Source organism: Anoplolepis gracilipes, chromosome 2, assembly GCF_047496725.1.
Source record: "Anoplolepis gracilipes chromosome 2, ASM4749672v1, whole genome shotgun sequence".
NCBI lineage: Eukaryota > Metazoa > Arthropoda > Insecta > Hymenoptera > Formicidae > Anoplolepis > Anoplolepis gracilipes.
Window position 1 is genome coordinate 7,219,748 of NC_132971.1, and position 25,237 is coordinate 7,244,984.

Sequence of the window (25,237 nt, forward strand, 5' to 3'; positions counted from 1 at the left end):
TGCGATCCGAACGGTCGGTATTTTATATATTTCGACGATGAAATAATCACATAAGATGCAGATACACAAACGGACGCGATATTGCAAAGAGCAATGTCGTTAAAAAAGATCAAAATAACGTGAAAATAACGAGATATGAATAACCGAGATGAAAGTGCACAAGAGATTGCAGCTCCTCGGTAAAAAGATTTGTGTTTTTTTCTTCGCGTTTGTTGATTTCAAAGCGCGACTCGCTATTAATAAAAGAGCACTGTCGCGATTTTACGTAAGATACGCGGTATTATCGTCTCTTACTGGCATAAAAAAAAACAGAGAATATTAGGTTTAGCGTAAAGCAATTTGCTCGTTTCCTCGTCTCAATTATCACACAATCATATCTTCTATTATTTTTTTCAATGCATCCTACTGCATGCTGCAGCAAAACAATTCAATAATTTCGAGAGAGCTGTTCTCATTTTGTAATGTACTTCTGTAAAAAAAATGATAGTAAGACAGCGAGTAATTACGGTCGGCAAAAATGAACAATTTTTCCATTAACCGAATAAATTAAGTAATTATCGGGCAGTTTGATATATAAAGCGAAGAAAACGAACTACGATTGCGTGTTTACCAGTGCTTTCACGCCAAATAACACGCCAAAATACATTTATCTGTGTCGTTTCTCTGTGTTATGTGTATAACACATATTATGCTTATCAATGTGTGGTTTTGCACTTGTAAGTATCGCTGTCCGTTTTATTAGACAATAATATTGTACTGAGAAACAAAATTATTTCCATTTTTCATTATGCAGCCATTATGTTAGCTAAATCTGTAATTCTCTACAAAATTATTTCCATTTTTCATTATGTTGGCTAAATTTATAATCTTCTCTATACGAAATTTAAATATTTTTAGCTTTTATTTAAATGTATTCTTAATTTCTTTAAATCATCTAGAGTTTTTAAGTGACATTTGACTATTAAAGACTTACCATTATACATTTTTACATACATTTATAAATTTATGTTATAATTAATTTATATTAATTTTCTGTTATGTTTCGCGCTTAGGAGACATGACTCATCTTGAATGTTCAAAACCATTTTTAGCTTCTATTTACATTGGTACTGATCGCTTCCATTTACTTCTGGTACCTAGCAACCAGAGTTTAATTTCCTCAACAATATACATACATAAATCTTTGAACTAAAGAACAAATTTTTAAAGGAAAATTTTAAAAAGATTTAAAAAAAATTTTTTTTAATTTTATGAAAAACCTTATTAAAAAATGCTGTATATGCATATGACGTAAAAAAAGACATAAACAAAGTTCACTAGCATTATTTGCGTACTGCTAACAATTGAAAGCATACATCTCGTAAAAAATCTATTAGTCTTAGTCAATACTCTACAAATGATGATATTATGTTACATTGTATCTTCCATAAATGTTTATTCTTTTTACTTTCCACATATTATTTATCTACTTACACAACGCGTGTAAATGGTTATCGTAATCACGTTATATATAATAAAGTAATTAAACAGAGACAATGATTCGTCGGTTATTATTATACATGCGATTTACAGTTCTAATTATGAGTATTTGTGTACGAGAGGTATCGGTTTGTATGATTAACAATATCTTCTACCGAGTGATAGAGTATACATATATATATATATATATATATGATTTCATATTTCAATTTGTTGCGTTATGTAAGATTTGTAAGATGGAAATCGTCGATTAAACACATCGCGTGATTTATTAAAATTAAAATTATCAGATTTTTAATCGCACGGTACCACAGTATAATTGTTGTCATTCCATATGTTTCCGGTGCGATCCAACAACTTACCACAATGAGACATCGAAGTTTCGTTGTTTTCGGCGAGGAAAATCACCTTTGATAAATTGAACGGATATCGAACGTTAACATTATAGGTCAAAGCAAAAGTTATAAAGTAAAGACAAAACAACTCCGTTAGGAATTAAGAGTTATAATAAATTTTGTTAAATCAAGGAGTCAATCATCTAGATTAGAATATAATAAATAAATCTTATAGGATATGAAATATGCCTTCATAATTAATTGTATAATTTTTGTTGTAATCAAGTTTGACAAATTTTCATTTTCTTAAAAAATTACAATAAATACATTAGACATTAGATATTATATTTTTGAAAAAAGAGAAACTTAAAAAACGCAATAAAGACTATAGAAAAAAGAGAGTAACAGAAAGTATTGTTGTTATGCAGAATCAATAAATTAAATTGTATTATTTATAAAATAATCTTTTAATACTTCTAGTGCCTTCCGGCGATGAGAAATCTTGTTTTTGGTTTCCTTCGGTAATTCTGCGTAGGTCATATTGTAACCTTGTGGTTGAAAGCAAGGATCCCAGCCGAAATCTCGAGGACCTCGTGGACTCACGATAGTGCCCTGAGTTCGACCTTGAAATAGAAGGACCTCGGCGTTAGCTTCGCCGGAACAATAGGCAAATGTACAAACTGCCTCTGCCGATTTGTCCTCCCATCCATCGAGCATCTTGTGAAGACCCTCAGGGCCGAGTTTGTCGAGGAACCACTTGATGTAAGGCCCTGGAAGACCCTTTAACGCATTAAAACAGAGACATGTGTCCTCGATGATCACCGGACTCTTCACTAGATCCACTGCGGCCCGACATTTGTCTCGACATATATCGTCTATTTCACCCTGATACTCGGGCAGATCGATCTTTCTGCTCGTTATTTGCCGGGGAAAGTTTTTTCCTAAAATAGCGGTGAATTCCTCCAGCTTCTTTGCGTTGCCCGTTACAAAAACTATGGGTTTCGACATCCTGCAACAATATGAATTAATTAAGTATGGTATATTATCTCAATTAAAAATTTTTTTTCAACGTTACATCGTTGGAAAAGTCTACTCTAAAATTAATTCTTATTTTGTTGATAATTTTGCTTATAATTGTAACATCACTTTATATCAAATTAATAAAATTAGAATTATAATTTTTACAATATGAAATAAGAGAAAAAAATTTATATTGCATAAATATTTTTAATTTATTAAATATTCTTAAAAGATTCGATTATATATAATTACGTTATAATAATGTTTTTATACATACTTTACTCGTATTCATTACATAATTTTTTTTTGCAAATTTTAACTGTTTGTACATCTTTCTAATTTCGCGCGCTTTTTACATTTTTTAGAAGTTGGCATCATCTCTGTGCTAAACTTGTAACGACTCTCTAGAATCTGATTTATCAATTTATCTTTCTATCGATATAAATTAATTTTAAAAGAATATATAAACACATGTTCCAAATAATTAATTACTTTTGACAGGTGCATATTTCGATATGACAAAAATGTATTACCTTGTGAATTCAGATAAATTTTTTGCTAAAACTTGGTCACTCCTAACCTGTAGGCAATGCTGACGCATTGTTGTTTTCTCGTTCAGGCTTACCAACATTATTTAGATGAAAGACGAGACGTGAAAGACAATAAAGTCCCGTTCACATTAAATAGATCAATCAAATAGACTCATAAATTAATAAGAAACAATATTATTATATATTATGTAATATAAAATCTATCTCACTTTTCGTCTAAAAATTGTCTTATATCATTTTTCTTTAAAAAAAAAACAGATATAGAGACTCGCGTGTATTTTTTTCCTCAGCCGTACATGGCGCTTTTCGGAGAACTTGACAACACAACATGCCGCTCTTGTCATTTTCGAACATAAACCACGTTTAGTGGCGGCTGATGGTTTCGTGGTGTGTGTATCGTTTTTAGGGTTGCTTCTAAAAATGCCGAGTCAAGAGGTTGTGACAACGAAAGTTGTGGTTCACCCGCTGGTATTATTGAGCGTGGTGGATCATTTTAATCGTATGGGAAAAATTGGAAACCAAAAGAGAGTGGTTGGTGTACTTTTAGGCTGCTGGAGGGCCAAAGGAATCTTGGACGTATCAAACAGTTTTGCAGGTTAGGACATCTATAAATAATCTATATTATTACTTGAAATGTTTTGTATATACGATAAGGGAATCTTTTTTTGTGTACAAATGTGTTCAAATATTTGAATCGCAAATGTTTCTAAAGTTCACTGTATTAAAAAATATATTTTCGTGTTTCAGTACCTTTTGATGAGGATGACAAGGATAAAAGTGTATGGTTCCTTGACCATGATTATTTGGAAAATATGTACGGAATGTTCAAGAAAGTCAATGGTAAAGACTCACGAATAATGTGTACAAGTTCTATGAAATTTATATGGAACAAGGATTTTTTTTTCATTACAATTCCATATTTATTAATGTTTAGCTCGTGAGAAGGTAGTAGGCTGGTACCACACTGGGCCTAAACTACATCAAAATGATGTTGCCATTAATGAACTAATAAGAAGATACTGCGCCAATTCAGTCTTGGTGATTATTGATGCTAAACCAAAGGATCTTGGACTTCCTACGGAGGCATATCAAGCAGTTGAAGAAGTACACGATGTATGTTTATATATACATTATCTAGTTATTTAGTTATCTGTTTTAAAAAAAAAGATACATAAAACGTAATAAAAATTACAGGATGGGTCCCCTACCTCAAAAACTTTTGAACACATCCCAAGTGAAATTGGAGCTGAAGAAGCAGAAGAGGTAGGAGTGGAGCATTTATTGCGAGACATCAAAGATACTACAGTTGGTACACTCAGCCAAAGAATCACAAACCAATTACTTGGCTTGAAAGGTCTTCATGAACAAATTCGAGAAATTAGAGATTATCTGCTTCAAGTATGTATTGATCTATGCAAAAAAATAATTCAGTCAGTTATTAATTAGTTTACTATCTGATTACCTGGATAAATAAATTGTTATTGTAGGTTGGCAGTGGAAAATTACCTATAAATCATCAAATTGTTTACCAGCTTCAGGATATCTTCAATTTATTACCAGATATGACTCAAAGTAGCTTCGTTGATTCGTTATATGTAAAGACAAATGATCAAATGTTGGTCGTATATCTAGCAGCTCTAGTTAGGTCTATAGTGGCATTACATAATTTGATCAACAACAAGTTGACTAATCGCGATGCTGAGAAAAAAGAAACTGATGGAAAGAAGGATGCAAAGAAGGAAGAGAAAAAAGAAGAGGAGAAAAAAGGAGAGGAAAAGGCGAAAACTAAAAGTCAGTGATTGGAGCATTGTTTAGTTGGAAGATTAAAACTGTTACAGTTGAGGACGATTATCGGTTCTGTGTGTAATAAGCAAGTCTGTTCGCAATTTGTACAGAATTACATCCCATTTATAAATAATGATGACAATTTAAATATGTATCACAAACGGCATATTGTGATTTCTGAACTGTTCCGGCATAATTCTGTGAGTTTCTAAGATATTAGGCACAAAGAAGAATAGAAATAAAAACTTAACACTTCCATATTTTGAATGTAATGGATGGTGTAGTAAATATACCGAAGAATTTAGAATTAAGACATTTTTACAGAATATCATTCTAATCATTATATTTTTAGTGTTTTAATTAACAGTCCGTTGATATATATAAACAATAGTACACTATAAAAAACAAAGCATGGTTTTTTCTACATCTGTTTTCAATCTCATCCATTCTTTAATTTTCCTAATCATTCAAGTATAATTGATGTTAAAGAAGTGTCTTTTTAAATTGCCACATATATGTCTGACAATGAAATAATTTCAAGTTTTATTTAGCAAAATTCATGACGAATATCATGGATAACATATTTCTTAAAAAAAATACATACAAATTGTTCTACCAAAAAAAAAAAAGAAAGTATTACGTTTTTAATAATTATTTGCTTAAATTGCTTTATTAAGTAATCATATAGAAATACCTTATATATATCTTACCAAAATATATTTAAAAAACGTAAATACACCTACGAGCATGATCTTTGTACATATAATGGTTCTCGGTCAAAATATATATATAGATACATATGTAGTTCAACTGTACACATCATACGAGATTATCCTTACAACATGCCTATACCTTTGTATCAATTTTTGATCTGTACTATATTATTTGATCATTATATTTTTAATAATTTATATGATGTGTGATCTGAGATATATATATATAACGGATTCATTAAGAAATATTACAGTGTACAGTGTATGTTATTTTTTATGAATTCTCTTTCTTTTTATTTCTTTAATGATGTAAATTTATATATTTATATAAACCATCTTTAGATGGTCTCTCTACGAATTTCAAATCTGTCTATATTAAGATTCTTAAGAAAGCGAGTAAAAGTAACCATCGACACGAATTAATTTTCACAACACCGCTATAAGCTATACCTACGTAAGGTTCTAAATTCGTATCATTATAATGCTGGAAGTACCAGTTGAAAGGACTATCATCTATCACTTTGGCCTCTTCGTCGATGATGAACGCCTCGTTCTGGATTTCAGTCGTCGTGTGGTCGACGATCTCGGCGCTTCTCTGAGCAGCAACCGATTTCTGTCTCTCCCGCAATTGTTCAGCATTGTGATTAAGGTACGGCGATGCGACCTTCGTTATCGTGGACCTACCGAGTGGACGTAAATTTCCCACTGGTCCCGAAGACGGTAGTTGTCCCCCCGGGATCAGCAACGCGGACAAAGCGGACGCTTCCGTTCCTCGGGAAGTCGTGATTTCTCTCGGACGCGGATTCGATGTGGAAGATGTCGTGGATACCAAGAAATGTGGCGCATCTGTTTTTGCTACTTGCAAATTCTCTGCAATAAACAAATATTTATTAGAATTCTTTCTTCTTTTTGTTGCATTTACGCGATATAATGTATCTATCAGTCGTAAAATTTTATAAAAATTTAAAGTCTTTCATCGAAATAAAAGTTCTATTAATAATAATCTAAAAATTCTATATGTATTCTTGCCAGAGATATTTTGTTAATTAAGATTAAAAATTCATAATAATAAAATTGTCTTTTCAGTCTGCTAATTTAAAACAGATTTTATTTTAGCGGACTTTATCTGCCAAGCGATCGAATGATAAAATACTGCATTTCGAAATATTAATTAAAAACTATTTGATATACCAGATTCATCGTAAAGATCAGTTGTAGTGCTCAATCGTGGAGTTGAATTCTTTTCATATTCGGATATTTCAATCTCCCAATCTTTGGTATTGTTTTCTTGCGATGGTGCCACCTCCATCGCTGCTATTACAATGTCCTTAGTAATTGTAGTTTTCCTCGTTTCCGTCATCGTCGTTTTAGGTGTGGTCCAAATTATTCTACTAGCAATATGTGGTTTCTCGATGAATTTAGCTTTTTCCGAGTCTACTTCTGAATTTTCGTCCTCGTAAATTTCGGTAGAAGCCGACGTTTCGTGAGCTTCCTCTGACGACTCCTCCACAATTATCGCTGCACTACTTTTTGTTGTGTTGGACGTGTCAGAGCTAAACAAAGAAAAAAAAATTAACGTCCGAAGAAATTAGCCAGAAATGAATGTCAGTAACAACAGCAAGTTGTTTAAACAATTTAAAATTCAATTTTTAAAATATCAAGCTATGCACACGCCCATACAGCACGAATCTTTCAGTTATATTGCAGCAATGTTGCAAAAATATTGTATGTTGCTACAATATTTTTGCAACATTGCTGCAATATAACTGAAAGATTCGTGCTGTATGGGCGCATTGTTTAACTCTAAATTATTTTAATGAGAATTAATTAAAAGAATTATAGCTAAATTGATCAAAGAATCTGAAATATATTTATTTTTATCTATAAATGTCTATTTTCAAATTATGTGTTAGACTTAGAATATTGCAAGAAAAAAAATAATTTAAACGATTTACTTACTTGAGCTTATTGACGTCCGGCAAAATTGTGCGAGAGTTGAAATTGTTCGAACTGGTCGATCGGTCGAATGTCGATGCAGTGGTTAACTCCTCTCGTTCCCGAGAATTCGTTCGAGGTTTCCCGGTCCTGGCGACGATCTTTTCCACCCTGGTAATGGTGTTGTTTCCACTTTTCCGTGGACGTTTTTCCTCCAGCATCTGCGTACTGTTCGCACTCAATGATTTTGAAACGTTCTCGCGTTTCATCTCTTGTTTCTCGTACATCAATCTAGGATCGACGATCGGCACGAATCCGCTTTGGGCACGCGGTAATGGTACAAAGCCACCCCTGTGAATTTCCGGTTCTGTGGGCGGAAAGGATCTGTAACGTCCCCGACTAGGCCTATTCGACATCAACGAGGACTCCTTCCTATCGGCTTTCCTCTTCGAATTTCCCCACAAATCGAAACTCATGCTCGGTAGAGGTAGACCGAAGAAGGTGAAACCGGAACTGCTGGGCGACGGTGGTATCATAGGGTTCTTCTTCAACGGTGACGTTTCGTTCCTCTGATGCTGCTGCGTTTGCGAGGGCGGATGAATGATCTTTACGGTCTGAGTGGGCACGCTGATGGTAGACACGCTGGACGGCGACGCGGATGTGCTCGTGTCGCTTCCGTTGTCCTGATAGTCTATATATTCGTACAGGTAATCGGAATCCTGGGAAACGGAAGGCTTCTGGGTCGACGAGTCCTTTAGATTCATCCATAACGGCACCGTCTCTGTAACTCCAAACGCTGACAAGTTTTAATATAATTTAATAAAGCACAGTGGTACGGCAAAATTATTTACTACGAATTTATAAATGTGATAACATAAGAATTGATCAATTAATTATATGTAATCACAAAACATCAATGTGTAAAAAATGTAACATTGTTATTTAATATTATTTTTAAATACTAATATCAATATTAATTTTGATATTATTTTTAATATTACTTTTAAATAATATAAATGAGCGATAAACAATAATATTTTAATTTTTTTTTAATTTGCTTTGTGATTGTATATAATCTCTTTTATTTTGATTAATATTAAAAAATGGTTTACCAGATGAAGAAACTGAAGGCGTTGCAATTATTTCGGATTCGCATCCTGGATGAACCGGTTCGACATATCTCTCACGCTGACAATCCTGACGCGATAATCTGAGTTCCCTGAAGAGAGAACCGTCGGCACATCTAGGACCCTCCGAGGAAGCTTGCTGCAGCCATCCTCGTAGCCAAAGCATGCCGCAAGAACAGGATAATGGATTTCCTTTCTCGGAAATAAAAGAAAGATGTAAATATAAAGATGATAAAATATGCAAATATTGAGATACGATGCTTTTATTGAGAGAAACCGTCGCCAATTAATATATTTCATTTTAAATAATTATTTTCATGATAATTAATTATTATAGATATAGATAATAATAATTAATTAAATTTTTTTATTTTTATCGATTCAATTAATGTTGAATTACCGTCGATATCCAGGACAGCAATGTTCGATCTCAGTCTTTTGAAAGCATTTTCAGAAACGGCTGTCATCCGATTGCTTCGCAGGCTCAGTACCCGTAATCTCGGCATATCATCGAAAGGCGAACCGTGCACGGCGCAAATCCGATTGTTGTCCATCTGCACGCAGAAAGGAAAACGGCCTATGTAAAACGCGGCCTCGGCTATCTCCCCTAATTAACGATGCAAGTATACGAATAATTGCTCCGCCAGCAGAACGGCCCGTCTCGCACCATGGTTCACGCAAAAGTTTCACTCTCGACGAGAAAGTATTCTCCTTTATTAGTGAAGCGCTTCTCGCGCTCTAGCCATTTCATTTGCAATTTCTTACGGGTTATTTCTCGTGCAAAATACATTTTTCACAAATTACGCAGTTATTTTAAACATCCACAATTGACATATTTTAAAAGTACGAATTATTAAGAGATACGTGTGTGATATATTTTAATTAGAACGAATTACGAATTAGAACGAGATGCGTTATATGTTTAATGTCTTGAAATTTAAATTGTGAAACTTTTTTATTATACCTTTAATTCCACTAGCCACTCCATAGCTGTCAGACTGTCGCTTGAAACTCTTGATAAACGATTAAAGCTGAGATCGAGAACCTCCAACGAGCGTAGACTCTCCAAGCCGACGTACTCCAATCCCGGCAAATTATTATGACTTAGATTAAGGAATAGCAAGTGTGGCACGTTAATGAAGGCATTACTAGCGATTTCCTGGATCCGATTTTCCTGTAGTTCCGCACTCTGTAGCAGCGGTAGCTCGGTGAAAGCGCCGCTTGGGATAAACTAGAAAATTACGCGTTGAAAATTACCTCCGTTTAACTCAATATTTATAATATTTTTTATATAAAAGTCAGATAACAATATTATACAACATTGGTTACATATCATGGCTCACACACATGAGGCTTTTCAAATTTTTCAATCACATCTAACAAAGTAAATTTGTCAAGGAGGCAAAGTTTTGTTTATCTTTATCACATAAACAAAAATTATTTCATTGAATGAGATCATGAATGGAAACTGTACTGTTGTTATTACCTGCAATCGATTCCTGCCGAGTCTGATGGCCTGCAGCTCCGGTAAGGCTCTGATCGCGTTTCTCTCGATCACTCTGAGATCGTTATCCTCGAGATCGATCAGCGACAGCCGCGGTAACCCGTCGAACGCGCCCTCCCGCAATTCTCGTATGCGATTTCTGACGAGTTTTAGCTCGAGCAAGGACGAGAGGCTGCTTAACGTTTCCGGCGATAGAATGTTCAGCTTGTTGAAGCTCAAGTCGAGGACCCGAAGAACCGTTAAGCCGTGCAACGATCCGGGTAACTCGGTCAAAGTGTTGTGCGAGGCGTATAGTTCACGAAGGTCTCTGTTGACATTTCACATTGTCGTTGTCATTTTCGATGCGGAGTGGAAGTTAAACAGCCTATTTTCTTGTCCAAAAAGACATTTAAAAATGTGTAAAAAGATTAAGGTGTCTTATCAATTTTTTTTTGTATAAATTTTGACGAAAGAAGGTTTCATTCATCGTAAATAATATAAGTAGATTGTTATTTATCTTATCCGTATTTTAGATTTACATTTAAATTCAATTAAATTATAGTACAGTAGAGTACGATTGTTTTTTTTTGTGAAAGAACATGTTTTGATGTGATTAAACTTGATGGACGAGATTAAATAAAATTACGTATAAAAGTGAATTGAGTTACTATTAAATTAGTCGATACGCCAGGCCGATGCTACACAACGACAAGAAAGAGATATTAGCGTGTGCACGAAAGAACTTTCTAGGTACCAATTTAAGAGTGATGCAATCAAGTAACTACGAGTGAAACTGCTTTTCCACTAGAGTACGAAGTAACCAAAGGAGGGATAAATTGCGTCCATTGTTAATACACTATTTTGCTACTATCACTATACACAGAAACTTTTAAAATTAAAATAAAAAAAATATAATTTAATATTTTCTTATATGACAAAATACATAAATGTATATATACACATATGTTATATATGTATATTTATATATATACATATATATATATATATATATATATATATATATATATATATGGATATATGTATGTGTATGTATGTAAAAAAACGAAAATAAAATACTACTTTTATAATTTTTATTTTGTAAATAATTATTATTTAATCATAATTTTATTTAATAAATAATAAATTCTCTTTTTAAGGCATAATTAAAAATAATGTTGCAAATCATATATATATTATTTTACTGTAGATTCTCTATATGAAAACTATTAAAGCTCTTACCTAGTATTGGCGAAGGTAGCATGAGGAACTTGAGCGAGATTATTTCTGCTCAGATCAATTCTCTGCAATCGTGTATTCTCCTGAAATATATCTGGTCGTAGAACTTCCATTCGGTTGCCCCGAAGATTTATATCCATCAGCGATTTCAAAGGTCGAAAGCTTCGTCCGTGCAACGTGACCAGTCGATTGTATTTCAAGTCCAGTTGCTCCAATCTCAAGAGTCCGTCGAAAACGCCATCGTCTATAACTCTCAGAGTATTATAGCCCAAACTCAATTTTCTCAAGCTCGACAAGTCAGCCAGGCTGCCAGGCGGAATTCTTTCGATTCCGTTCGCGCTTAGATCCAGCGATCGTAGGGCGGGCAGAGACAGATCCTGAGAGGACACAACTGGCAGAGCGACGATACGATTCATGGGCATGTGAAGGTGCTCGATGTCCTTCGGTAGACCAGGAACCACTTCCACCATACGATTCCAGCCGATGTCCAGCTCGTACAAATTAGTCAGATGTCGAAAGGTCAAGGGGTGAAGAACGGACAGAGCGTTTCTCGAGACGTTGACGTGTTCTAGAGCTGGTGTGCTGAGAAAGGACTCGGGTTCGATGAGTCCGATGGCGTTACCGCTAAGATCCAACCGTCTGAGATTCGGTAGATTATCAAACAAACGTGGCTCTATGTGACGGAAGTAGTTCTCCGAAAAATCCAGACCCTGGAATTAGTAATTGATTGAAAATGAATATTATTGATACTTTGATCAAAGATTTTTTTTTTATTTATAAGAATTGAAATTTATAAGATTTATAAAATCTTGATTTATAAGTATATATTAAAATGTATGAATTAAAATTTAATTTAAAATTATTTATAATAAATTAAAAAAATATATGTTTAACTTTTGCTTTCATTACTAATTCAATAAAATCTTTACTTTTAAGGCTGGCAGATTCCAGAAAGGAGCCTCCAGAAGATTCGACAAGGAATTGTTTTTTAGTCTAAGCTCCCTGAGCGCCGGCATCGCCGTGAACGTTTCTCTCTGCAAAAATGCCAGCCTGTTATGGTTCAGATGCAGCCTCTCCAAAGTGGGGTGGCCTCTTAGAGCACCGAAGGGTATTTCCTCTAACTGATTGTGACTGGCGTCTAAAAACTTTAACCTTGGCAGAGCTTCAAACACCGATCGTATCTCAGCTACGTGGCTAAGGTCATTGTTAATTAGCCACATCTCTTCCAATGCATTTCCCGTCCGATGCGGAAAAAATTCCGGATGGATGCGGTGAATCAAGTTGTGATTCAGGTCCACGGACTTGAGAGCCGGTACTCGTTGAAAAGCCCCGGCGAATATCTCCGTAATGTGATTGCGCGACATATAAAGGCGCGATAAAACGGGAAGATCGACGAAGGAATCCTCGCCGAGGCGATTGATGCGATTCCGATCCAGACGTATCACCGACAACGACGGGAGATCCAGGCACGCTCGACCGACCATACCAGCGTCGATTATCGCGTTTCCGACCAGCGATATTTCTTTGAGTTCCGGCAGATCGATCACGGCCCGCGGATGAATCCAGTGAATCCCGGAATCGGTGACATTGATCAGTTCCAGTCGAGGCAAATCACGAAAGAGGCCGGCCTCCAGCCTCGTCAGTCTCGGGCTGCCGAATACGTGAAGCTGTTCCAGATTGGGAATGTCGCGAAAGTTCCTCGGGGCGAGTTCCAGCAAGGCCGGGGAGTTGATCTGCAGATACCTCAGCTTCGGCAAACCGGTGAACTTGGGCAATCGCTTCATCACGCGACTCTGCAGCGTCACCGCCTCGAGACCCTGCAGATTCTCCAAACTATCCACAGGTAGAGACCGCAGATCGGGTTCGACGATGAACAATTCCAGCAGGGAATCGTGCAAACCTTCCAGCCAACCTGACGACACCCTCTCGAGCCGATTGTTCCGCAGCATCAGACGCAAAACTCTCAAGGTCGCGAACACCTTGCCGGGCAGACTAGGTAAGTTGTTGTTCTCCAAGATCAGTTCGTCCACCGGTTGGTCCACGTAGTGACTCACCGCCTTCAGACCTTCCAGCACCTTCGGTAACTCGCTGTGACTGCACCTACGCGCGAATTTATTATGGCATTTTGTTCAGCAGATTATCTCTCTTAATTTCTTCATTCAGAATTAATATTCTCTCTCATCTACTTGCCATATCTGAATCTCCATATCACGCGTCGAGCATCTGCAGGGAAGTATCCTTTCCTGAGGCGGACATCCGTAATCGGGATCTAACTGAGCACCGGCACCGATGGAACGGAGTGCCAGAAGCCAGCCGACTATCAGAAGTCCACCGCCTTCCGACGGCCTGACCATCGCGCATTTGGACCGTCGTCTACGAGTAACAGTTCCGCATTTTCTGAAACATGCATTCGCACGCAAACGGACGAATACGAATTTTTTTTTCAATTGAATAACACGAAAATACATTCAAGTCTTTTCGTGATTTTCTTCAACTACGAGGTCGCTCTTGTACGCACATTTTGCGCGTTGAATATAATTTATTGGCAAAAAGGCCATTAGAAAAATAACAGGAACGAGTGTCACGTTTCGACACGTGTGACAAGAAAATAATTAAAGCGTCTACGGAGAAGTGACGAATGTGCCAAGTTAGATTAGAAATCTCGTTGGCGAGACGAAACAACGACCGATGATTGTCGGATTTTAGGCGTTAAGAGCCCTTCACGGACGTCACGGTATGCCCCTGTATCCTGGGCGCGACGCCCCAAGCACCTGGTATATACGCGTGTACACAAGTCACGGTCGTAGACGACAAAATTGATGCCCCGTACCGTAAAGACCGCTAGGACAATCGTTGTCCGCAATAATTGCCGTCGCGCGAGCGCGCTCTTGATGTGCCTATAGAGAAACGACGTATGAAGAGCCAGAGAACGATTTAAAAATTAAAAATTCGCACCTTGAAAAAAAAGAAAGTCGGAGAGATTGTTGCGTACTTATTAATAAGCATGCAGCACTCGTTCGCTTAATTGACGAAGTAACATGTCAAATGAAATATAAAATTATACAATCGTATCGTTGTAAGGTTGAAGAATTATTAGATAACATTTTGCTTCCTCTACTTTAGGATGTAATATTTCGCATAATCGCTAAGCGAGAAGAACAAGTCGCGATTAACATGAAAGAAGATTGCAATTTGGTGTGTGTATAGAATGATAAAGACGTTTGCCAGAGAGATCTTGTCACGCGGAAATACGAGGATTTCGTAATGCGTCGGTCTTTAAGAAGCAAAACAATCGGACGGCCTGAAAAGTCATTCGCACGTGAAAAACGTCGATATAGCGCGATATGCGATAAATGATTCGAGATTGCCTTATTGTTGCATCAATGGAAAGAGCCGTCTCTGACGCATATCTGTTTCCGCATTTCGAGAGTGTGTATCATCATTTCATTTTCAGACTTAGATGATAATATAAAAATTAATTGTACTCTGTAGTTCCAAAGAAGCAGGTGGTTTGCATTAGTACTTAATATCCATGAAATAAAAAATTGGAATTAAAGTTTGGAATTCTAGAAAACTATTGAATATTGAAAATCATTTCAATCGATATTTATACGAAACTTTTTTAATGCACGATATAAAAAATTTTTTTTGTATTACTTTAGTAGCAGTAAAGTTGCATTTAATAGACTATTTATTTAAAAAAGCATTGTATTTTACTATTTTGGAAAAAATAATAATTAATGAAAAGACAATTAATTGCCTTCTAGTTCCATTGTTACTGTCATAATCTTGAATTTTGACCAAACAATAAGGCACAATAAGACGTAATTTTAGTGAAAGTGATTCTTATTTCCTGATATTTCGCCGTCACTGACCTCCGAGCATCTCATTTTCTGCCGTGAATGATTTCGCATGTTATTATGTAATTGCATGAGGAAGGTTGTATAAATCTGTGCCTCAATTGATCATTCATTGCAATGTGTAGGTTGTTGACACATGTGAGTACGAGAATCCTGATCAAATAATTGATCTCGAATTACGTTTTGTAAAAAAATCTTTTCACATTTAATTACTTATTTTTTTTATTAATTAAAACTTTTTATTTATATATAAAGCCTCATTAAAAAACAAATCTAGCACTATGTTATCAAAATTATTTTTAAAAAATGCCGAATATAAAAATATTTTACTTTTATAAAATGCTTACCTTCTATATCAACGCTGTTCACCAAACTAATACCTTGCTTCTGTAAAATCCTGAAGACTCTTACGTTTTTTTTTTTTCTTTTTCAGCAAGAACAAAATCTACGAGGAGGAAGAAAAATATTTCCACTCGGTCTTCTCGCGTATAAAAGTGTTTTCTTTTTCGAGAGGTACGTAATCAACTTATCTTACCACTTCGTTTTTAATACCGTCTCCCGATCGCGAGTGCGACTCTTCGTGATCTCGTTACGGGCACACACTAAATGCACCGAAGAGGCTGTTCGCAAAAGCATGGGGGTTTACACAAACTCGAGGGGAGAAGATAACGGTGGCGGGAGGAACGCAAAGAGAATTGCGAAGCGCGTGTCCAGCCACCGTGAAGACACGTTTCCAGGAAATTCTTCCCTTTCCCCACGAATCTCACCGATCGCCGAATGTAATTCGGCGTCGGTGAAAAATCTCCTTCCTTTCATTTTCCTTCTTGCATACCTGATAAAGCAACTGGGATCGAACGCACTCTAATCGAAATAGAAGAAATCTAAAAAAAAAAGAACTATTCAATAACTGTAAATTGATTAGTTATACATCCTATATGTTCTAAAAATACAGTAAATTAATGATTTTAATGTATATACATATACGTAATGTTATATCATAAATAAAAGTAAACTAGCTGAAGAGAAGTGATATAAAAAAATGCGAAAAAGCAAAATATCTTGATCAGAAATCTTTCTATGCTTAATATGTATATAAATAATATTATAATTAATTATATCGTCATCATTTTATAAGTAAAAATATACAAGAATTTAATTTACATATTGATTAAAGCATGGTAAGCAATGTTGTTATGAAAGTTTCTTTATCAATCTTTAATCTTGATATTCATATAGCATTCACGTGTGACTTTATACACTGACGTTTTAATGTGAAACTTACAGCAATAACCGGTTTAGAATCGCCTGAAAAAAGATCGCCTTTCCATTGGTTTGTAATGCCAAGCCTCCGTCGATTGCTGTAAATAATGATAGGCAAGTAAATGACGTAAACAATATTCTGAATTTAAAGACTCCCGACAAGAAACTAACAGTACTTGACACAAATTTATTGGAAATAGTAGAGATCTGTGTTAATTTATCAATGCAACACGATGAAATTCTTGTATTGTCGGTCAAAATCGAGTACAAGTGGAAAGTAATACATATGAGAAATTATGATCTATTAAATTACATATTGAATTGTGTATTTAAGAGAAATTTACAGAGAAAATTAAATTATACACTAAAAGTATATTTAAGAGAAATTTATAGAGAAATTCATTTTTATTGTGGAACACCATTATATCATTTTTAACGAATGACTTTGATAAAATAATCGACACTGATAAAATAATTTTCTATAAAATTTACGTTGGCTACATTAAAAAAGTTAAAAGTTAAATTAAAGAAATAAATTCTATAAAAAAGTGTGATAAATAGTTGGTAAAAATAAATTGAATTAATATCATGTGTAAATAAATCTCTATAGATAAAAATCAATATTGAAAAAATATTTATATCGTTTTAAATTAAAAAGAAAATATAAATAAAAGTAATAGGCATTTTCTTAATAAAATGACAATGCCGTTTATGATTTAAATATAAATAAAAAAACTGGATTTTTCCTGCATATAAATAAATTATCATAATTTGATAAGGATGCTGTCCTCCAGATGAGAAGAGCAGATCTCTAATTGTGAGCAAAAGAGATATCTAGAGTGCCAAAGAATCGATATTATATGCATATAGAATTGAGAAAACAAGATTAAGGCCTGGTCTACAATTTAATCCTTCTTCGCTGGTGATAAACAACTTAGAGCCTTAAGCAATAATGCTACATTATATCACGGACGGTTTTTAAAACCAGTTAAAACGGATGCTGTGTGATCGGCGTGTATCTATACTACATAAGAAGAATTTTAAACGCTGTATTAAGGCCTGGTCTACAATAAAATCGTAAGTCATATAAAATTAATAAATCTGATTTGATTATTCTTCTCTAAATTTAACTGTGATTAATTAATTTTTTACGATCTACGACTCTATTGTAGATCAGACCTTAATACAGCGTTTAAAATTCTTCTTATGCAGTATAGAAAATTATTTTATCAGTGTCGATTATTTTAGTAAAGTAAGTCGTTAAAAATAGATACACGCCGATCACACAGCATCCGTTCTAACTGGTTTTAAAAACTGGTCATGAGATAATGTAGCATTATTGCTCCAGGCTGTATCAGTTGTTTATCAACCACCAGCGAAGAAGGATTAAATTCTTCTGTTCTTTATAAAACTTTTTGTAAAGTAACTTGTTCTTGATAGCTTTACAAGTAGATTTACGTAAACAGTAGATTTATACAACTTACAATACTCTATGAATTTCTTGTATATTTCTCTTGTTTCTTGAGTAAAGATTTATCGTGATAAACCGTTTAAAATCACAAATAAAAGATACAATCAGATTAATAGTATTATCATTGCAAGATCTGTTATATTTTGTGAATCGTGTATCATTTCATAAGATAATGTTGTACAAAAGTATCATTCGACTCTCGTATTGTTTCACGAGAAGCATTTGCAGGAGCTTTCACGTGTCCGACAATCCCAGTTATAAAGAAAATGATAGCATCAAGAATGTTAATACAAATAATACAAATAAAGTTAAACCGCCGAGGATATTAATAACAGGTAAGCATATGATATGGTTAAAATAAATTAATCTCTATCAGTAAATTTACACAATTCGACAAATTTATTTAATTAATGATTAAAAGATAAAACGCACACAATTATATACTCGCATTTTTTTATTTTACCACGCATTAAGAAAATAGATATTATTTAATTAAGTTTATGGCATTAATTAATTTGGATTGATTTATTATTGGATATAAGTTATTTGTTTATAAAGAGGATCAGAGAAATAAAAAGAAATAATATTTTTCTTAAATTGAATCACATACTTGTTTCTTTATAGCTAGACATTGAAAAATAATAGCTTGTTATCGAAAAGTATTACACAAGAACAAAGTAATGTCACATTTCATTCGTGTTTATACTAAAGGTACAAAGCCTGTCTTCGACGAGCAAATTTTTGTTTAGGCGGTCTCGGACAATTGGGGACGGAATGCGCGAAATTGCTTCGTCGGAATTATGGTAACGAGAGTGTCATACTGTCGGACATTATCAAGCCTACGGAGGAGAGTGTGGAGAACGGACCCTTCATCTTCGCCGATATTCTTGACTTCAAGGGTCTACAGAAAATCGTCGTCGACTACAAGATCGACTGGCTCATTCACTTTAGCGCTTTGCTTAGCGCTGTCGGCGAACAAAACGTACCGCTAGCTGTCAGAGTCAATATTGAAGGTAAGAGGATAATCCATCTGTTTTTACGTAGGGGAGCAGAATCCGTTTGAAGTTTGACAATATTTGGAATAAAAATATTTTACAAATAAACTTGACAAACACATACCAGTGAGTGTATAAAAATATATGTCTTCGGCATTTTATTATTATTTAGATAAAGGAAAATACATAGTTATATTTTTTTGCTTCATTTATAATGGAAGGCATAAATTTTTCGCGTGAAATGTTCGACTTTCCGCGCACTGCGTCCAAGTGAAATGGAATGTTGTGCCGACGAATGAATTTGTCATTACGATAATAATTTTAACGCGTTCGCGAAGGGAAGAAAGTGTCCGGGAGAGAAAGCGGACGAGCAGTAGTTGAAACGTGATAGATGGTATCGCGTACTCTTCTGCGATTCGCAGACATACCTGAGGAAAAAAAATCGACTTTAGAATCGACATTGAATATCTGAAAGTTTTATTATTTTTCCTCGCACCTGACAGGAATGCACAACGTCATCGAGTTAGCGAAACAATACAAGTTGAGGATCTTCATACCTTCGACGATCGGTGCGTTCGGCCCGGATTCGCCGAGGAATCCGACTCCAAATGTCACGGTGCAACGACCACGTACGATCTATGGTGTCAGCAAGGTTCACGCCGAGCTTCTCGGAGAGTATTATCATCATCGGTTCGGTCTCGACTTTCGGTGCCTGCGATTCCCCGGTGTAATCAGCAGCGATCCACCCGGCGGCGGTACCACCGGTGAGAATAAGGTTTTTCCTTTATCACACATTTGTCTCGCGAGTATCTCTGATGTATAAAGTTAAAATATGAATTAAACATGAAAATTTTTGAGTGATTTTTCAGAACAAATCTCAGTAAACGCTAGATATTTCTGAAATATTCCATTCGTATTCCAAAAGTTCTGTATATCCTGAAATGATAGCGAAATGTTTACAGAACGTTCAAATAATTGTGAAATAATCAGAATATTCTGTGAACATTACCTGTATGTGTAATAGGAACATTCAGTGTAAATTTTGATATATATATATATGGGATATAAAAAATAAAATAAAAAATAGAATAAAACAGCATACAAAATAATAAAAAATCAAAACATTTTAGTGCTTATTTGAATATTATCTGCGTATATTCTTTAAATATTCCGGGATGTTTTAGAATATTCTTGGGATGTCAATTTTGGATTTTAAGATCATTTTACAAATATTTCAGGATGAATATTTAGCGCTTACTGGGATATAATTTAAAATTTCTAAAGGCAACATTAATAAACATAATAAACGCGTGATGTGAAACGTATAGATGGATGATTGATAAATAACATGTTTTTGTAAAAATCTGTTCTCATCATTGTTTAATGTTAATTAATAATGTATGTGAATAATAATTTTAATGCCCATAAAAAATTAAAGAAAATGAAAAAAAAAATAATCATACCTTATGTTCTTTTACTCAGACAACGTAATTACATAGTTACAATTTTAAACGTGTTTACAATTTGAAATAACATGTTTTTCAACTAAAGCGTCGCGATGCTTGCGTGTTAAAGTTTTCCGATTCGTAACAGGATAATCGTGTTCATGCTTAAGAAACGCTTAATATCGCATATATAAGTCAGGCTGATAACTGATGAAAATTGATACAGGTTTTACCTTTTTTGTGAAGAACTAGAGCATTAATCGCCATTAAGTTAACTGCATAATGTTGAATTGCATATGTGTGTGTGTGTATATATCATTCTTCAAGGACAATCTCATTTTATTCTACTCATAAATAATGCATCGAGTCTCGATTTCTGATTCGTGAAATCGGGTTTTTTCCGTTTTCCTTATTCCGATGCGTAAAGAATCAGTATTCGCACATTAACATCGAGGCAAGATGTTATAAAAACATGTTTTTACAGAAAAACATATTTATCATTTATTTCATTCAATCGTTTATCTTTTTTCTGTACTTCGTAGGTTGAAGCCGCCATTGTCTCTCATGAATTATCTTTCTAGAGAAACTTCGATAGTTGAAGGATGCAGTAATAAGAAAAATGTAAATTTCATTCAGATGAGAGAACAATAATAATAAAAGAAAAATAAATCATCAGAGTGGCTACAAGAATTTCTTCAAGAATAGCGATTTGAAATTTCATCTGTCTCTTGAAAAATTTCTCGTTTTAGTTATTTTCTAAAAGACATCGGATTTTGCATATTTCAACGATCTGACAATAAATCTTCCCTTTTCTTTTATTTTTTTTTCACAGATTACGCGGTGGCGGTATTTCACGAAGGGTTGTTAAACAAAAGGTACGAGTGTTATTTGGAGCCCCACACAAGACTGCCGATGATATACATCGAAGATTGCCTGTCGGCGCTCTTTCAGTTTTTGAACACACCTGACGATTTGCTCCGTAGGCGAGTTTATAACGTCACAGCTATGAGCTTCACGCCTGAGGAGTTGTTCAACGAACTCTTCAAGTATATACCAGATTTAAAGATAACTTATAAACCAGATAAACGACAATATATCGGTACGTCGTGTATAAAACGCACGTATGTAAAGGGATTGAATGTAAAAAATTTCAATATCTTGACGTGTGATTTTAGCCGAAAATTGGCCGCAAGTTTTCGATGACAGCGAAGCACGACGGGATTGGGGTTGGCAGCATAAGTACGATCTAGAGAGGCTGGTGAAATCGATGGTGCGAGATGTTAACACCAATTTTCTACCGAAACACCGATTGAAAGAAGTCAACAGCTACGTATAAATATATAAAACTTATATGTACCTCTTGATTTCTTTTGATTGGTGCACATGCTTTGCGAATTTTCATATCAGGAATACAACTATGTAGTTAAACTGTGTCACAAACCTAACTACTAAAATTTTGATCGAAAGAAGCCAGTAGTTAATGTTAATTATGTAGGAATTAAAACACGCACGCATATTGATGCGTACTTCTATTATATAAATTATAAACACAATATTTATTGCAAGAGTTAAGTAGTTGAACAATTATTAATAAAAATATCGATAAATAGGATAAAAAATATATATATTTGGAGAAATTCTGCAAAGTGGATTCAAAGAATATGTATAAATAAATTTATGATACAAAATAGTTGTTTGTTAACTTTTTTGATCCATTAGGTCTACATCCATAAAGTCTGTAAAATCATCATCGTTTAGCATTTCCGCGATATTTACTGGAGTCATTTTAGTCTTTTTCGAAGGTGTATAATTTGTTTTCTGGAAACTTGTTCTCAAAGGTGTGCCGACTTTGTCTGCATTTCTTGAAGGTGTACTAAATTTGTCGCTTCTCTTTGGCGTGCCAGTAAAATCCGAATTTCTAGAAGGCGTAGAATACCTATCACTTTTTCTTGAAGATAGACCTCCGGGAGTTCCAATTGTATTTTGAGAGAATTTATCTTTGTTGTCGAAATCTGCAAATAAAATGTTATAAATATTTTCATCATTTTTAAACATATAATTTTTTTCTTCTATTTTTTTTACCTCTGCCATTACTGTCGTCTTCAGTTAAAATTGCACGACTTTCAACAAAGTATGCGTTTGGATGTAAAAGTGGTTTACTTGCTGGTTTGTTATGCATAACTTCAAAATATTTAGCACATGCTAAGTGATATTGTCCATCTTTGGCTAAGTCCAATATTTCCGTCATATCTAAAATATATTAACGTAAATTTTAAAAATGTTAGATGACATTCTGATATCTTATAGTAACAAGAAAATTAAGATTCTTACTAGAAGCAAATACTCCACAACTAGTTAACTTTTGACATAACGAATCACGATCCATATGTCTGAAAGGACATCCATGATATTCTCCAGGCCCAACAGAGCTAGATATTACTTTCTGGCAACCATATGGCGTGTAATTCGTCTGTCTTCCTTCTTTACCATAGTAATGCCTAATAGAGTATGCATATTTTTTGTCAAATGCAGCTCCGTCTACCTTTTTCGAAAATGCATCTCTCCAGAAACGTAGAGCATCTTCTAAAGTCACACCTATACCTTTTAGGAATAATCCATATTGCATACGTCCTGAGTTCCTCAGATGGCTGTTGGTGCAAAGTGCTTCATGAAGTGTTCTCATACATAATGGATACGACGTTTTGGACAACTGAAAATTTTATATTGTACATGTATATAAAAGTAAATTTGAAGAAATAAAATTTCTAATGCGTATAATGATTGGATTCATACTTCATGCAATTTATCAACGGGTGTAGCTGTGGTTGACCACACGACACGTGCCATTCCAGAGAAAGATGAAGGAAGACCTGTTAAATATCTGGTCAATCTCTCATCGTCAGATATATTATCATAAAAAATCTTTGCACTCTGTAAAATATACAAATTCATTGAATCTTTTCTTTAAAATTAAATCTACAAAGAATATATGTGTACCTCTAATCCTGCAATTAGGTTCTCTCTGAAATAACAGATGAATACTGAACTCAGGTCCATATGAGTGACGTATGCCATCCCTGCTTTGAGATATACTTTACGTCCTCTGACTAAATCAATGACTTTCTCAAAAGGTACTTTATAAATATCTGCAATATCTATGTTTGTAACTTTCCCAGACGATAAGCTAAGTTCTTCTTTCACCTCCAGTTTTTCATTTTGTGAAATCTTAAGGAATATTAATCGCTAAATTAGAATATATATTACATTATAATCTTATAAAAAATGTAATGTAATAAAACATACAGGTAAGCAATCCATGTTACTAATACTCAATAAATGTTCAATGCCCTTCTTTTCTAAGGAGCTAAATCTTAACTTGAAGAATTCAACCTCCTGATTAATGAACCATTTTGTTTGCTCCGTATCATGACAATATACAAGTCTCAAAATAAAATGTGATATATGATCTTTCCTCCTGATCTGTAAATGTTCCTCAGACTGTGGATTAGATCCATCAGCGTACAATAAATTTGCATAATATTTCAGTCCATCAGATTTCAAAGAATCACACAGAGCTTTCTTGCGATCATCCAATGTTTTTAGATCACCTCTACAGTTTGTTGTTTCGACTAACCGTAATGCTGCAACAAAGTTGACAATAATTAAGCTTTATTAGCTTAACAATTGTATGTACAAAATTATAACATAATTAAGAATTTACCTTTTAATCTGTCAAACCCTAACTCTTGAAACTCTTCCAATGACATTTCACCCATTGGGGGCATATCATACATTTGAAGGTCATAAGGATAATCATTTTCATGACTATTCGTATCCGTGACAGTTGTATGACGTTTACGTGCCTTGTAATCCATTTTAATCACACTTTGCACAGTTTATCATACTTTACACCATATGCTAATAGAAAGAATCAAGAAACATGAAAGCTGTTCCCGCCATTTCTCTGGAAGATTTATCAATGCTTGTTTAGTGCTGTCATCTACATTTATTTTAAAGACTAAAATACATATAATCATTTATGAACACTGCCGATAAAATTATCGATCGGTACGTATGTTATATCCGTATTACATTCATCATAAATTGTTGATGAAGAACACGTGTATAAATTTAATTGTTTATTTCATTAGTTGCGTACATACCTATTGTAAATATACATATATATTATTATTAAAATATTTATGTATACCACGCACCATTTATTTTGCCTTTTAATTATATATTTATTATTTTTATTTTTATTATTAACAATTATATATAAATATAAATAATAAGTATGTATATATATATAATTAGAAATATTATATACACTTGTTTTATATATATATATATATATATATATATATATATATATATATATATATATATATACCCATACAGCACGAATCTTTCAGTTATATTGCAGCAATGTTGAAAAAATATTGTAGCAACATACAATATTTTTGCAACATTGCTGCAATATAACTGAAAGATTCGTGCTGTATGGGTATACATTAATATGCGTGTTATTATACATATATG

At 34.2% G+C, this 25,237-nt stretch overlaps 5 protein-coding genes across 8 annotated transcripts; 2 read left to right on the forward strand and 3 right to left on the reverse strand.

Moving 5' to 3' along the window:
- Nucleotides 1-1,405: 1,405 nt before the first annotated feature.
- LOC140676320 (inosine triphosphate pyrophosphatase) lies at nt 1,406-3,458 on the reverse strand. The gene is made up of 2 exons (XM_072911245.1): nt 3,368-3,458; nt 1,406-2,823 (listed from the first exon to the last, which is right to left on the reverse strand). Exons 1-2 carry the CDS (start codon nt 3,433-3,435, stop codon nt 2,253-2,255), a joined length of 639 nt encoding a protein of 212 aa, XP_072767346.1. The 5' UTR covers nt 3,436-3,458; the 3' UTR covers nt 1,406-2,252.
- Nucleotides 3,459-3,734: 276 nt separating this feature from the next.
- On the forward strand, nt 3,735-5,442 carry Rpn8 (regulatory particle non-ATPase 8). Its single transcript, XM_072911616.1, has 5 exons — nt 3,735-3,980; nt 4,133-4,225; nt 4,320-4,498; nt 4,580-4,783; nt 4,873-5,442. The coding sequence occupies exons 1-5, from the start codon at nt 3,806-3,808 to the stop codon at nt 5,182-5,184; spliced, it is 963 nt and encodes a 320-aa protein (XP_072767717.1). The 5' UTR covers nt 3,735-3,805; the 3' UTR covers nt 5,185-5,442.
- Nucleotides 5,443-6,059: 617 nt separating this feature from the next.
- Atk (artichoke) lies at nt 6,060-16,115 on the reverse strand. Of its 4 annotated transcripts, XM_072911613.1 has the most exons (12): nt 16,060-16,115; nt 15,872-15,969; nt 13,855-14,061; nt 12,594-13,764; nt 11,668-12,374; nt 10,432-10,756; nt 9,910-10,176; nt 9,346-9,499; nt 8,931-9,137; nt 7,843-8,614; nt 7,075-7,436; nt 6,060-6,753 (listed from the first exon to the last, which is right to left on the reverse strand). In XM_072911613.1, exons 3-12 carry the CDS (start codon nt 14,016-14,018, stop codon nt 6,254-6,256), a joined length of 4,629 nt encoding a protein of 1,542 aa, XP_072767714.1. In that variant the 5' UTR covers nt 14,019-14,061; nt 15,872-15,969; nt 16,060-16,115; the 3' UTR covers nt 6,060-6,253. The 4 variants fall into 4 exon arrangements, with proteins under 4 accessions (XP_072767714.1, XP_072767716.1, XP_072767715.1 ...); XM_072911615.1 differs by having other exon boundaries at nt 7,843-8,599; nt 15,872-16,100; XM_072911614.1 differs by having other exon boundaries at nt 7,843-8,605; nt 15,872-16,100.
- A 2,038-nt stretch (nt 16,116-18,153) lies between these two features.
- On the forward strand, nt 18,154-22,233 carry Tdh (L-threonine dehydrogenase). The gene is made up of 5 exons (XM_072911555.1): nt 18,154-18,590; nt 19,005-19,268; nt 19,754-20,014; nt 21,528-21,794; nt 21,871-22,233. The coding sequence occupies exons 1-5, from the start codon at nt 18,428-18,430 to the stop codon at nt 22,029-22,031; spliced, it is 1,116 nt and encodes a 371-aa protein (XP_072767656.1). The 5' UTR covers nt 18,154-18,427; the 3' UTR covers nt 22,032-22,233.
- A 16-nt stretch (nt 22,234-22,249) lies between these two features.
- Nucleotides 22,250-24,661, reverse strand: LOC140676465 (DNA primase large subunit). Its single transcript, XM_072911554.1, has 7 exons — nt 24,417-24,661; nt 23,999-24,336; nt 23,693-23,920; nt 23,489-23,626; nt 23,027-23,405; nt 22,778-22,945; nt 22,250-22,707 (listed from the first exon to the last, which is right to left on the reverse strand). Exons 1-7 carry the CDS (start codon nt 24,568-24,570, stop codon nt 22,394-22,396), a joined length of 1,719 nt encoding a protein of 572 aa, XP_072767655.1. The 5' UTR covers nt 24,571-24,661; the 3' UTR covers nt 22,250-22,393.
- Between the last annotated feature and the right edge of the window lie 576 nt (nt 24,662-25,237).